We start from the raw sequence: 13,745 nt of genomic DNA on the forward strand, positions 1-13,745 counted from the left end.
TTGATGTTGATTTTTGTTTTTTATGCCCGCGGAATAATACTGCAGCACTGGATTCCTGAGAAACAAACTGTAAATGGAGAATATTATGCTAACATGTTGTGAGTTCACCTCAAAGGAGCAATTTTCAAAAAAAAAGACCCGAACTTCTTAATCAAGAATGGTTATCTTCTTCAGGATAATGATAGGCCAAATGTCGCATAACCAGCAATGCAAGCTTTAGCAAAAATTTGTGGTCAACCACTAGACCACCCTCCATACAGACCAGACCTCACATCATGTGCTCTCTGGGCTTTCCTGAGCCTCAAAAAAGAGTTGAGAGGAAAAAAATTTAACACAAATGCAGAAGTTAAATCTGCTGCATCTGCTATCCTGCAATGCCTTTTGGAAAATGAGCTGCAGCACACGTTTCAGAAGCTAGTGACCCGCTGTAAAAGGTGTATAGATTGTGAAGGACACTATTTTGAAAAGAAGATCCATACCAACCTCCCAAGTAACTCAGACTCAGAGCAGTGATCTCAGTCCGTGTATTTTCGGAACAGCCCTCATATATGTATCATGCTTGTAAATTCTTTAACTTTATAATCTAAAATAACTCCTAAGTTCTTTAAAATTGTAACATTAGGTATTCAGTGTTCTTGATACTTTAATGAAAGGTAACCTGACTTAGATTAACTTTCATTATATGTTGTATTAGTTTTATTAAGGGAAACTGTTAGTTTATATGTCATACACCACATATTAAATTTCCTTTAAAGCTTCATTTGTTGTTTTTTTATTTCATTTTGGTGTTCTGGAATTTCTAGCAATATGGAACATCAAATGCAACCATACTAGTATTAGCAAGTACTAGATTCCAGAGCGGGCTGTACCCAAAACAGATTCCTGAGAGTGGCCCTCGGTAGTAGTATTATATATAATTTTTTTTTTAACCGTTTTCTAAAATCATGTTCTTGATTAACAATTGGGATTGAAAAACCTTTCAACCCACTGCCCATTGTGATGATAATTTTAATTATCACAAGAAATTGATATCTATCTTTATATTACTTTGGAAACAGAATTGTAAGCTTATGATATCACTAATGATATCAAGAGTAGGAGACCGGCAGAATTGCTTAACAAGTACAGGTCACTGTTGAAAAAAAACCGTGAAATAGGGTTAAATTTGAAAGTGTCTGCAATTCTGCCCAGATACGATAGGAGGGAGTATATGATGAGAGCCTTGTCGATCAATTCGGCCCTGGAAAGATTGTGCAAGGCTCAAGGGGTAGAATTTTTTTCAGCCTGGACTATACTTGTTAACAGGAGAGATTGCTTCTACAGGGATGGGATACACTTAAATAGAAAGTGTGCAAGAATATTTGCTAATGCTATCGAGGCAGTGTTAGGTGAGTCGGAAAACTGCTAGCTTGGGGGGAGACAAAGACAAATAGATTAACAGTAGCCACTGGCAGAGGTGAAAGAGATTCTTGCACTGCTTCTATTGGAATGAGCAGAAGCCTGAAAAACAATATGCAGGATATTTCAGAGACTGCTGGAAATCATTGCGGTACAAGTAAACACATGGGTTGTGTTAGGGTAGGTAAGAATAGAAATAGGTGCATGTATACTTCGTGTACCCCAATGCTAGGAGTTTAGTAAATAAATTTGATGAATTTGAGGTTTTGCTCAAAACATCAAAGGCAGATATTGTTGGGATATCAGACGTGGTGTCACACAGATATAAGGAATGCAGAACTGGAATTTGGGGAGTACGTCTACAGAAAGGATAGACTGGATAGGAAGGGAGGAGGGGTTATGCTATTAGTTAAGAAATACATAAAATTGAACGAAGTGAAGCCAGTGGACATCGCTGGACAGTGCAGTGTCGAGTCAGTTTGGTGTGACATAAGCATTCGGAGATCAAAATTGAGAGTAGGAGTGTGCTATAGGCCTAATGACTCTGATGAGTACAATAAGAAACTGTACAGGGAAATAGAGTGGGCCAATAAATCAGAGAGTCTTATAATGGGAGATTTTAATTTCCCAGATATTGACTGGAATTTGGGGCCTGGTCACTCACACACTAGCAAGGCTTTTGTGGATTTATTGGATGATTGTTTTCTACATCAGCATGTTCAGGAGGCAACTAGAGGGAGGAATACTCTTGATTTGATTATCAGTAGTGATTCTTCATGCATTAAGAATCTGCAGATAAATGAACCACTAGGTGGCAGTGATCACAGTGTGCTGAAGTGGGATTTACTCAAAGAGGTAACTACCATTAGGGGTAAAGGGAAGGATTATTGTTTTCGTAAAGGCGACTACGATGGACTGAGACAGTATTTAAATTCTATACAGTGGGACCAACTGATGATGTTACCAACAGCAAATGCAAAATGGGAAGCATTCAAAGAACTTATCTTGGAAGCAACTAGGCTTTACCAACTAAGAAATATTGTTCAAGGTTTAGGCCTAAATGGATGTCAGATGAACTGATGAGGCATATGGCAGAGAAGAAACATGCATGGGATACATACAAATTAACACATGACACAGAAGCCTATGATAGATACAAGTTGATCTGTAACCAAGTTACGAAGGAGGTTAGGCAGGCGAAGGCAGATTACGTGAAATCTTTGGCAAGGGATGCAAAGAAAAACAGCAAAGAGTTCTTTACTTATGTAAACTCTAGAAGGAAGGGCATGAATCAGATTGGTCCACTTGATATCGATGGGTCAACTGTTGATGATCCTGCTCAGGTGGCTAACAAACTAAATGAATATTTTGCATCGACATTCACACATGAGGAGTTATTTAGTGAGGGGAAAGCCAGAGGTGTATTCAACTCTAGCAGTAAGCTAGAGAATCTTGCAATAACTGAGAGTAAAGTGGAGGAGAAATTGTTGAAGATAAACACAAGAAAGGCACCCGGGGTGGATGGGATCTATCCAGTTATATTAAAGGAGGCAGCAGAGGAAGTAAGCAAACCCTTAGCCATAATTATGAGAGCTTCCTTGGACTCGGGAAGTACCCACAGACTGGAGATGTGCAAATGTGACCCCAATTCACAAAGGAGGATCAAAGGCCGACACAAGTAATTATAGACCTGTTAGTTTAACTTCTGTTCCAGGTAAATTAATGGAGGCACTGGTTAAAGAAGCACTGCAGGATCATCTGGACAAGAATTCAGTTATAGCTCAGACGCAGCATGGTTTTGTTAAGGGCAGGTCTTGCCTGACCAATTTGATTGGATACTATGATGTAGTCACAAAAGAACTGGATGCAGGGAATAACTTTGATATTATATATTTGGATCTTAGAAAGGCTTTTGATACTGTTGCACATGGAAGACTGCTGCACAAATTGGAGCATTGTGGAATTGGAGGCAAATTGCTGCTATGGATAAGGGGATGGTTGAGGGGGAGAAGACAGAGAGTGGTAATCAATGGACACTGCTCGTCGTGGACTAATGTTATTAGTGGAGTCCCTCAGGGCTCAGTGTTGGGTCCATTATTGTTTTCTGTATTCATAAATGATATTGATGATGGTATATCAAGCTTAATGTCCAAGTTTGCAGACGATACAAAGGTAGGCAGGGTTGTCAAGGACACTACTGACACTATGCTGCTGCAACAGGATCTGGAAAGGTTGGGGAGATGGGCTGAGAGGTGTCAAATAAAGTTCAACATTGACAAATGTAAAGTACTACACATGGGAAACAGCAACCCCAGAGCAACGTATCAACTCTGTGGTACTACACTGACAGTGGTAGAGAATGAAAGGTACCTGGGGGTGGTTGTGCAGGCAGATATGAAGTTCTCTGAGCAATGCAGATGGGCTGCAAGAGTAGCTCATGGTGTATTGTCAATGATATATAGGAATTTTTCTAGCAGGGATAAGGAGGTGATTATTCCCTTGTATAAGGCAATGGTCAGGCCACACGTAGAGTACTGTATACAAGTCTGGAGGCCTCATTTCAAGAAGGATGTAGAGCTGCTGGAACGAGTACAGAGAAGGGCAACAAGATTAGTGAATGGAACAAAGGAGTGCCCTTACGAAGAAAGGCTTAAGTTTTGCAAATTACAGTGTCTGGAGACTAGGCACCAGCGAGGTGATCTGATAGAGGTGTATAAAGCCTTGAACGGTTTGAGCATGCTCAATGCTGATGGGATTCTTCCACTCGCTCAGAATAATCACCTGAGAGGGCATAAATTCAAATTGAGGGAAGACAGATGTAGGATAGACGTGCGGAAATTTGCCTTTAGCCAGCGGGTGGGTGGTTGGTGGAACAGACTTCCATCTCTTGTCGTGGAAGTTGATAGCCTAAATAAGTTTAAGGCTCAACTGGACAGGTATTTTGAACGAACAGAGGGGTGAAGTAGTGGTTTTTTTTTTTTTTTTTTTTGGCTGATGCTGCATAAGCTTGCTTTCTTGCATCAAATGCCTCTACTAATGCTAATGCTTCACAGAATTTCTGTAGAAATTATCACATTTGATAAATATAATGAGTTTTATTTATTTTCTTTGTAGCTGTTATTATTTTCCAAAAAAAGACACTCTTAGAATTAATGATATGTATAGTATTTCTGGACAGTTCTAGGCATCTAGCCAAAATTGTTCTGGAATCTGAAGTTCATTCAAGGGGGGTAAAAGGTGACAAGCTTAGTTCTTGTTTGTTTTTTGTGAATTTTGGGATTTTGTCTACAGGAGAATCCTTAGAAACATTTATTTAAATTTTGTAAAAATCATATCCAAAGTGTTAGACTATTGCATTTTAGCCCAATTAAGCGGATGGCCCAATTATCCAAGGTTTCACGTAAAAAAAAAAGGTAAAAATACAATGGACCCAGCTTTACAATTGGTTCACTATACGGTGCATAGTAAGTGCCGGTCATTGTGATCACGTTTGTGAATTAAATTTTAATTCTATTAAACAGCAATTCTAATTAGCGAAAATAGGAGGAATATTATCCACAGGCTATAAAAGTAAAGATATACTTACCCTTTATTACCTTACCAATTAAAAAATTAAATGATATGTGAAAATTGGAAGAATATACATGATAAAGGGAATAATTAATACGTACTGTAATATGTACATACTAACTAGTTGACATTTCTGTTCACTGACATTTCTGGGTGGAGATTAAAATTTAAATCGGTAAAAAGAAAAGCAATCAATAACAAAGAACACAGCACACACAAATTCCTAGGTGTAGATGACTCTCATCAACCGGTGCAATACCACATCTTTGCTTATTGGAGGCTTGAAGTGGTGGAACCCATGTTTAGTCTCCAGAGCCAAGTTCCAGTCAACCCTTCCCCATCTCTTCCATCATGCAGTATGACTGATGACTTTTGAGGTTATGATGGCGAGATCCAATCTTCCTTACATTTTGAGGGTACAGCTCTAAAATAGTGTTCACAGGCCGGCCGCTAGATATACACTGGACCAAACCTATTGGTAACTCTTTAGGAGGCTTCTGGATCAGCTAGTGTATAATCTTGCTACTTCTACTCTGCCAGATAGTGATTGGAGGGAGGCCGAGCAGTGTATATGTGGGGGGGGGGCATTGTAGAGGCCACATTATGTCATGGATCTGTGTATATTCTTACCATGTGTATGTCATATCCAAAAATTTCATTACTTCATACAGCATGTTCCCCCCACCTCCAATTTTTCTTACTATTGAATACACTATGAATTGTCAAACTAATAGAGTGAACTTGTCTGTGAAAAGATCTAAACCTCCCAAACACTTCCTAGTTCTTTCACAAATATACGTGGTCTCAATTCTAATCTCAACGATGTCCATTTCCACTTGCAATCTGCCAAACCCCATATACTTTTTCGGACAGAATTTCAGTTATTGGTTGATGCAACTACTGCTCATCTCAGTTGCCCAAATTATTTGCTGTATGATTCCGTTCGGCTCAAAGGTGGTACTTGTGCATATGTCCGTTCAGATATTCCCTGTCAGAGAATTGGTATAATGGAATCTCTTCGATTTTCTCTGATTTGAAATCTCTCTACCTCACTGTGTCAAATTCATCTGTTTCCTCTACCGTTCTCCCAACTCCACTGATCACTTGGTTCTCTTTTATTTCCTCTCTTTGCAACTTGACTTTCTCCAGTCCAACTTTTCTAACAGTCAGGTTACTATCCTTGGTGATTTCAATGTTCACAACTCCAGCCAGCTTCCATTTTCTAGTCACACCAACCCAGCTGGTCGAGGCACTGAGGCTTTTGCAATTACTAATGACATTGCACGGATTGTTCATTTACCTACAAAGATACCGGACAATACAGCCAGCACGTTTGATCTTTTTCTCATAAACAACCATTCTAAGTACAAGGTCAAAGTGAGCCAACCTCGTAATGTTTGGCATTACAAGAATGCAAAATGGGATGACCTGCGAGATTTCTTTTCTTCTTTTCCTTTGTTGGATAACTGTTTCAAAACTTCTGATGTCAACTGCTCACATCGTGTCAGTGAAATTATTCTTGTAGGAATGGAATCCTTTATTCCACACTCCACTTTAAAACTTCGTTCTTTATCTTACCCTTGGTTTTTCAATGAATGTGCTAAAGGCTGTTCAATAGAAGAATGTTGCATATCGTAATTGGCTTGTTTCCAATTCTTCAGTTTCATTTTCTGCCTACACCAAAGCTCGCAACAATTGTAAAGCAGTCATTCGTCAGTCCAAACTAGATTTTGAACAGGCTAAGAGTAGAAAACTTGCTTCTTGCCCTAATGGTAGCCAAGCATTCTGGTCTCTTGCCAAAGCTATTGGCCGCAACTTTTGCCCATCTCTGCTCCCACCTCTGTCAAAACCAGATGGTTCTGTTGTCACTTCAGCCAAGGATAAAGCTGACCTGCTAGCACCCCATTTTTCTTCCAACTCATGTATTAATGATCTTGGTAATACACACCTCCCACTATTCCCAACACGCTCCATTCAATGCCTCCTGTGGTCTTCCATCAAAAGCATGTCAGAAGGATTTTGACGAATCTCGATGCTAAGAAAGCTCCAGGTCCTGATGGTATTTCTTCACTTGTTCTCAAAACCTGTGCTCCTGAACTTACTCCTGTTTGCCACCTTTTTTCACTTTCTTATTCCAAAGGTGTTTTTTGTTCTGCTTGGAAATTTGCTCATATCCAGCCAGTTCCTAAAAAGGGTCACAAATCCCTCCCATCCAATTATCGTCCCATTGCAATTACTTCTACTCTTTCTAAAGTAATGGAGAAATCAGTTAACCGCCAACTCTTAAACTACTTAGAAACCTTCCGTCTGATCAACGATCGCCAGTATGGATTCCGTCAGTGTCGATCCACTGGTGATATTCTGGCTTATGTTACCCATTTATGGACTAATTCAATGGAAAGGTTCGGTGAAACACAAGTAGTTGCTCTTGACATCTCAAAGGCTTTTGATCGTGTTTGGCATAAAGGTCTTCTAAACAAGCTTCCATCTTATGGTTTGCCAACTGTTTTTTGTAATTGGTTATCCAGTTTTCTCTCTGACCGCTTACTGAGGGTGATGGTAGATGGCTCTCTGTCTTCTGACTTTTTCACTAATAAATGCTGGTGTCCCCAAGGTTCGGTTCTTTCCCCCCACTCTTTTCCTCTTGTATATTAATGACCTTCTTCCATTGACTGGAAATCCTATCTATAGTTTTGCCGATGATCGCACATTGCATTCCACTTTCCATTTTGAAAAATCTTGCCCTGCTCAATCAGCTTCAACTTCTCGAATATCCGCTACCAATTCCTTAAATGCTGATCTCCAGTGGGGCAAAGACAACTTAGTTCATTTCAATCCTTTTAAAACTCAGTCTTGTCTTATATCTCGCAAAAAGGATTCTTCTGCTCCTATAACGATAGGAGCAGAAGTATCTTTGGTGACACTCTGATTCCTAGGCAAAATGATATATTTGTTTTGGGGATTACTCTAACTTCTAATCTCTCTTGGCACAAGCATATTACAAATACTGCTTCCTGTTCATCTAAAAAAATTGGTTTTCTCTTTTACTCTCGGTGTTACTTTTCTTCCAAACAGCTGTTCACTCTGTACAAATTGCAAATCCGCCCTACCATGGAATATTGTTCTCACATCTGGTGCGGTGCGGCTTCTAGATTCCATTCAGAAGAGTGCAGTTAGATTAATTAATGACTCCTCTGTAACAGAGTCTCTCCACTTGCTGTCTCATAGGCATACTGTGTCTACTGCATGTCTTTTCTACGGATACTTTCATTTACTGTCCATTTACTGACCAACTTCAAACTCACAGAACCAACTTTTCATCTTCCTCGTTTATTCATTCAACCGCTGTTTTCTCGAATAATCTTCCTTTACATATTTCCTGCAAATTACAGTCTACAGAAGTTCAAGTCTGATGTCAACAAATATCTTCTTTCGTTTTCTCAACCTCCAACCCAAGCACGGTATTAAATACTATTGGTTCTAATACCTCTCGTGTTTGGGGCTTTCATAAAAAAAAAAAGTAAAACGATACATACGCACAAGTGAGAAATTAGTAACAAGTTGCAAGACTTTAAAAATAGCAATGAAGAGAAGATTCTGAAAATTAATTTTTTTATATGATTGAAGATTTCACGGAAGTGTAAACACATTTCACCATAGTAACCCACAGAATTCCAGCTGTCGGTATTTTATCGCAAATTCAATAAGATCGAGTTTACTATCCATTTATGATAGATTGCAGTAACAGAAAAGCCCAATAAACAGGTGACTACTAATTGTTTTATGGTTGTGACCTCCAGAAATCCAAACGAACCACGTGGTACGGTCGGAGACAATCGTAGGGTAATCTCCAGTGCTGCGGTCTTCTGCACTGATTAAACGGCATGTTGTCCCAATTAAGTGAAGTAAACCCTGGCTATTTTCTCAATTGGGTTCTGTTTTTTAAGATTTTCCCCCAAATAGACAATACAGCTCTAAATTATGCTCTAGAAATGTTAAAAATAATCTATTCTAATCACATTGATGTTGGAATGCTATAGACCATTATTGATTTCATCTGTTGTATATAACTGATGTGAGTGTGGTGTTTGGTGGGGGGAAGTAAACAGCTGTTATAGCATAATGTTAACTTTATTTTAGTTTAGTTCACAAAATTTCCTTCTGTTTAGTTCTGAACTAATTGAAGCATCATACCAAATATTAACTAGCCTTCTTACACAATTACCCAGTATCCATATGAAGTTATTTCCTTATTCTGGAATTTTGAATTTAATCAAGTCTCAGAAGATTAATAATTAAAACTCCAGGGTGTTTTATCACTTCAATGTTACTAAAGTTAGAGAAAAAAAGTATTGGGTATCAGGAAACATGATATGGAAGATTTCTTGTAATAACGACTAATGCACAAGAATTAAAATCAAAATTTTAATAAATATATTTGCATGAACAAGAATAAAACACTAAATAGAATAAATGGCAACATATACAAATAAGGTTAGGATAAAACTGAGTGATTAATAATAAGGATAAAACTGAATCAGTGAATAAAAGTAATAAAATAAAATAACAAATAGCTTTTGAGGTATTTGTTATTTTATCAGTTAAAAGAATGTGTACATTTCAGTAGTATCAGTAGTAGTGAATTCATGTGATACCTGGTTATCGTATGCCAGGAATGAATAGGCATAATAGTACTTAACAAAAAAAAAAAAAAAAAAAAAAAAACCTAACAAGAAATAGTTAATCAAGTACTTGTTCCATTGCAAAATAGTAGACTTTAATAAGGTGAGTCCCTCAATTAGGATTCATAATGGGACCTGCAGCTGAAATGTGAGTGCTTTGAGCCACGAACACCATCAGAAGTAACATGAGCAGTCACTGTCTGGTTCAAGATGTCAAAGTTATTAACTTTTTCTTTATGAAATCTTTTTTAATATAATATTTTTGGTCTGATCATGCTTAAAAATAAAAAAATAAATATTTAATTAGAAATATTGCTCTTTTTTATTTGTAAAAAAAGATAACTTTCTTAAATATTTAGTTTTCAGAATTATTTCTCTTGTTGCTAACTGTAATGATTTAATTAGTATTTCACTAATTTCAAATAAAACAGTGCATTTGTGCTTAAATTCCTAGGTGTTTTTTGGAACATCACATGCACGCATATACTTAGCAGCAGATCTTGTTGGAGTAAACTGTCCAACTGGTATGTCAGCACTTATGAGAAAAAAATTATTGGATGAAGCTGGGGGAATAAAGGCATTTGCAAACTATTTAGCAGAAGACTACTTCTTTGCCAAATCATTTACTGACAGGTAAAATAAATTTGAATATTTTATAGTACAGGTTAAATAAAAGTAATCTACTTTCAGAATTTGTCGAAGAACTACACTCTTTTTTAATAAGTGGAAGATTATTGCATATTAAGCAGGCATTAGCAACCCTGTGCATGCATACCACCCAGTGGTACATGGGAATATTTTTTGCAGAATGTGGTGTGATACTTATTGATTTATCACCACTGCACTTCTTTTGTCCAGTGCTAGACCAAATTTGTTAGAATCCCTTGCTCATCGTTTGCATGTGTGCTCTCCCCAGAATCAAAGTAAAACGAGTATAATCATGGTTATTTTTATTAGTAGCATATTTGGCCGAATCCAAAATGAGAATTGGGCAGGTCCATTATCTTGTCTAGCTTTTCTGTGTGAATGGCTCCAGAACTTACAATAACTCAGAGTTTGGTCTTAAATTCTGCAACTCACCTAGAAATAGCAACCAGTATGGTTGTTCATGAAAAATTTGTTATTCTTTATTGAACAACTCTTGTATTTCTGTGAATCAGTTGGTTCTGGTCTCTATGTCAATATAGTTCATTTTTTTTTTTTTTTTTGAAGGGCTTGGACTGAAATCCCACTAGAGATCACAAGAATTCTTAAAATCTTCAGATAGAGGGTGTGAAGTTTCCTTGTGAGCTGTTCACATTTTTGTAGCCATTGTAGCATGCCATTTGGATGATGAACATACATTTATATGAACATGCAACTGGTGCTTGGAAAGTTGCTAAAACTGGTGGACTGTTTCGGAACTGATTTTATTTTGTGCATTCTGTTTCTAAAATTTTTCATTTTGTAGTTATTTTGCTTAATTTGATTTTGATTCCAAGTGATTAGTGGAAATAGGAGAAAATAGAGGCAACAGATGTATTTGACAAAATAGCATAGAGAGAGATTTTAACCAGAGAGGATCAAAAAGAGGAGATTCCAAGTTACTAGGTCTTTGACAGGGAATGTCAGAGTGGCCGTATGCATGAGTACCCCTTTGAAGCAGAAGGAATCATACAGGAAATAATTGGGACAACTTAGATGAGCAGTGGTTGAAGCAACCAATAATTGGGATTCTGTCAGAAAAAGTAAGTGGGGCTTGGCAGGCCTGTAGGTGGAAATGGGCATCATTGAGATTGGAATTAAGACCATGTATATTTATGAAATGAATGAAGAAATTTTTAAGGTGGTTTAGATCAGGGTTTCCCAAAGTGTGGTCCGCGGACCAGTACCAGTCCACGAACAACTTATTTGAAATATACCTACATAAAACTATAAGAAAATTTCCTGAAGAAATGAAAATGTAATGAAATACCAAACACCCAGTTATACTAAAAATACTCATTAAATAAATATTTATTTGTCCAAAAACAGACTCAAAAATATGTCAATTTTATGTAAACTTTTGATAATAAACAAAGAAATTAATTACCTATCTTTTATTTGTATTTACTGGTGTTGATGAATGTCTAATTGCCTTATTACTGGTATGTTAAATGTCCTAATTGTAGTGTCATTATTTCCTGTACCTAGAGTATAATTATATAAAATACATAAATTTATAGCTATAGTTAAGCCATGAAAAAAAAAAAAAATCTGCAAACACCGGTCCACACATGAAAAAGTTTGGGAAACCCTGGTTTAGATCTTTTCACAGATAAGTTTGTTCTATTAGTTTGACTATTCATGATGCATTCAATATGTCACCAACAACTACTAGTAGTTGTTGGTGACTCTATTGTCAGGGAAATGGGGAACATGCTTTGTAAAAAGGATAGGTGGAACAGGACCATTGTATGTCTGCCAGGTGCAAAGGTTGATGACGTTGTAGAGTGGATATCATCTTTTAAGAGCACAAAAGGTGATATAGTTGTACACGTGAGCACTAATGATATTAAGAGTAGGAGACCAGCGGAATTACTTAACAAGTACAGGTCACTGTTGAAAAAAAGCCGTGAAATTGAATTTGAAAGTTGTTGGGTTGAATTTGAAAGTGTCTGCAATTCTGCCCAGACACGATAGGAGGGAGTATATGATGAGAGCCTTGTCGATCAATTCGGCCCTGGAAAGATTGTGCAAGGCTCAGGGGGTAGAATTTTTTTCAGCCTGGACTGTACTTGTTAACAGGAGAGATTGCTTCTACAGGGATGGGATACACTTAAATAGAAAGGGTGCAAGAATATTTGCTGATTCTATCGAGGCAGTGTTAGGTGGGTCGGAAAACTGCTAGCTTGGGGGGAGACAAAGACAAATAGATTAACAGTAGCCACTGGCAGAGGTGAAAGAGATTCTTGCACTGCTTCTATTGGAATGAGCAGAAGCCTGAAAAACAATATGCAGGATATTTCAGAGACTGCTGGAAGTAATTGCGGTACAAGTAAACACATGGGTTGTGTTAGGGTAGCTAAGAATAGAAACAGGTGCATGTATACTTGCATGTACACCACTGCTAGGAGTTTAGTAAATAAATTTGATGAATTTGAGGTTTTGCTCAAAACATCAAAGGCAGATATTGTTGGGATATCAGAGACATGGTGTCACACAGATATAAGGAATGCAGAACTGGAATTTGGGGAGTACAACGTCTACAGGAAGGATAGACAGGATAGGAAGGGAGGAGGGGTTATGCTATTAGTTAAAAAACACATAAATCGAAGGAAGTGAAGCCGGTCAACATCGATGGACAGGGCAGTGTCAAGTCAGTTTGGTGTGACGTAAGCATGGGTAAATCAAAATTGAGAGTAGGAGTGTGCTATAGGCCTAATGACTCTGATGAGTATACTAAGATACTGTACAGGGAAATAGAATGGGCCAGTAAATCAGAGAGTCTTATAATGGGGGATTTTAATTTCCCAGATATTGACTGGAATTTGTGGGTTGGTCACTCACACACTAGCAAGGCTTTTGTGGATTTATTGGATGATTGTTTTCTACACCAGCATGTTCGGGAGGCAACTAGAGGGAGTAATACTCTTGATCTGATTATCAGTAGTGATTCTTCATGCATTAAGAATCTGCAGATAAAGGAACCACTAGGTGGCAGTGATCACAGTGTGCTGAAGTGGGATTTACTCAAGGAGGTAACTACCATCAGAGGTAAAGGGAAGGGTTTTTGCTTTCGTAAACGTGACTATGATGGCCTGAGACAGTATTTAAATTCTATACAGTGGGACCATCTGATGATGTTACCAACAGCAAATTCAAAATGGGAAGCATCCAAGGAACTAATCTTGGAAGCTACCAGGCTTTACATACCAATCAAGAAATATTGTTCAAGTTTCAGGCCTAAATGGTTGTCAGATGAACTTATGAGACATATGGCAGAGAAGAAAAATGCATGGGATACATACAAATTAATGGGTGACATGGAAGCCTATGATAGATATAAGTTGGTCTGTAACCAAGTCACAAAGGAGATTAGGGAGGCAAAGACAGATTATGAGAAATCCTTGGCAA

At 37.8% G+C, this 13,745-nt stretch overlaps 1 protein-coding gene across 1 annotated transcript in view; it reads left to right on the forward strand.

Moving 5' to 3' along the window:
* Positions 1 to 13,745, forward strand: part of GlcT (ceramide glucosyltransferase) — a 199,246-nt gene that overhangs the window by 118,903 nt on the left and 66,598 nt on the right. The window contains exon 6 of the mRNA XM_090371803.1: positions 10,105 to 10,283. Within this exon, the coding sequence (XP_090227929.1) occupies positions 10,105 to 10,283 (179 nt within the window). The remainder of the gene's footprint in view (positions 1 to 10,104; positions 10,284 to 13,745) is intronic.

Source organism: Mastigoproctus giganteus, chromosome 4 (genome assembly GCF_048544385.1).
Source record: "Mastigoproctus giganteus isolate SK-2022 chromosome 4, ASM4854438v1, whole genome shotgun sequence".
Lineage (NCBI taxonomy): Eukaryota > Metazoa > Arthropoda > Arachnida > Uropygi > Thelyphonidae > Mastigoproctus > Mastigoproctus giganteus.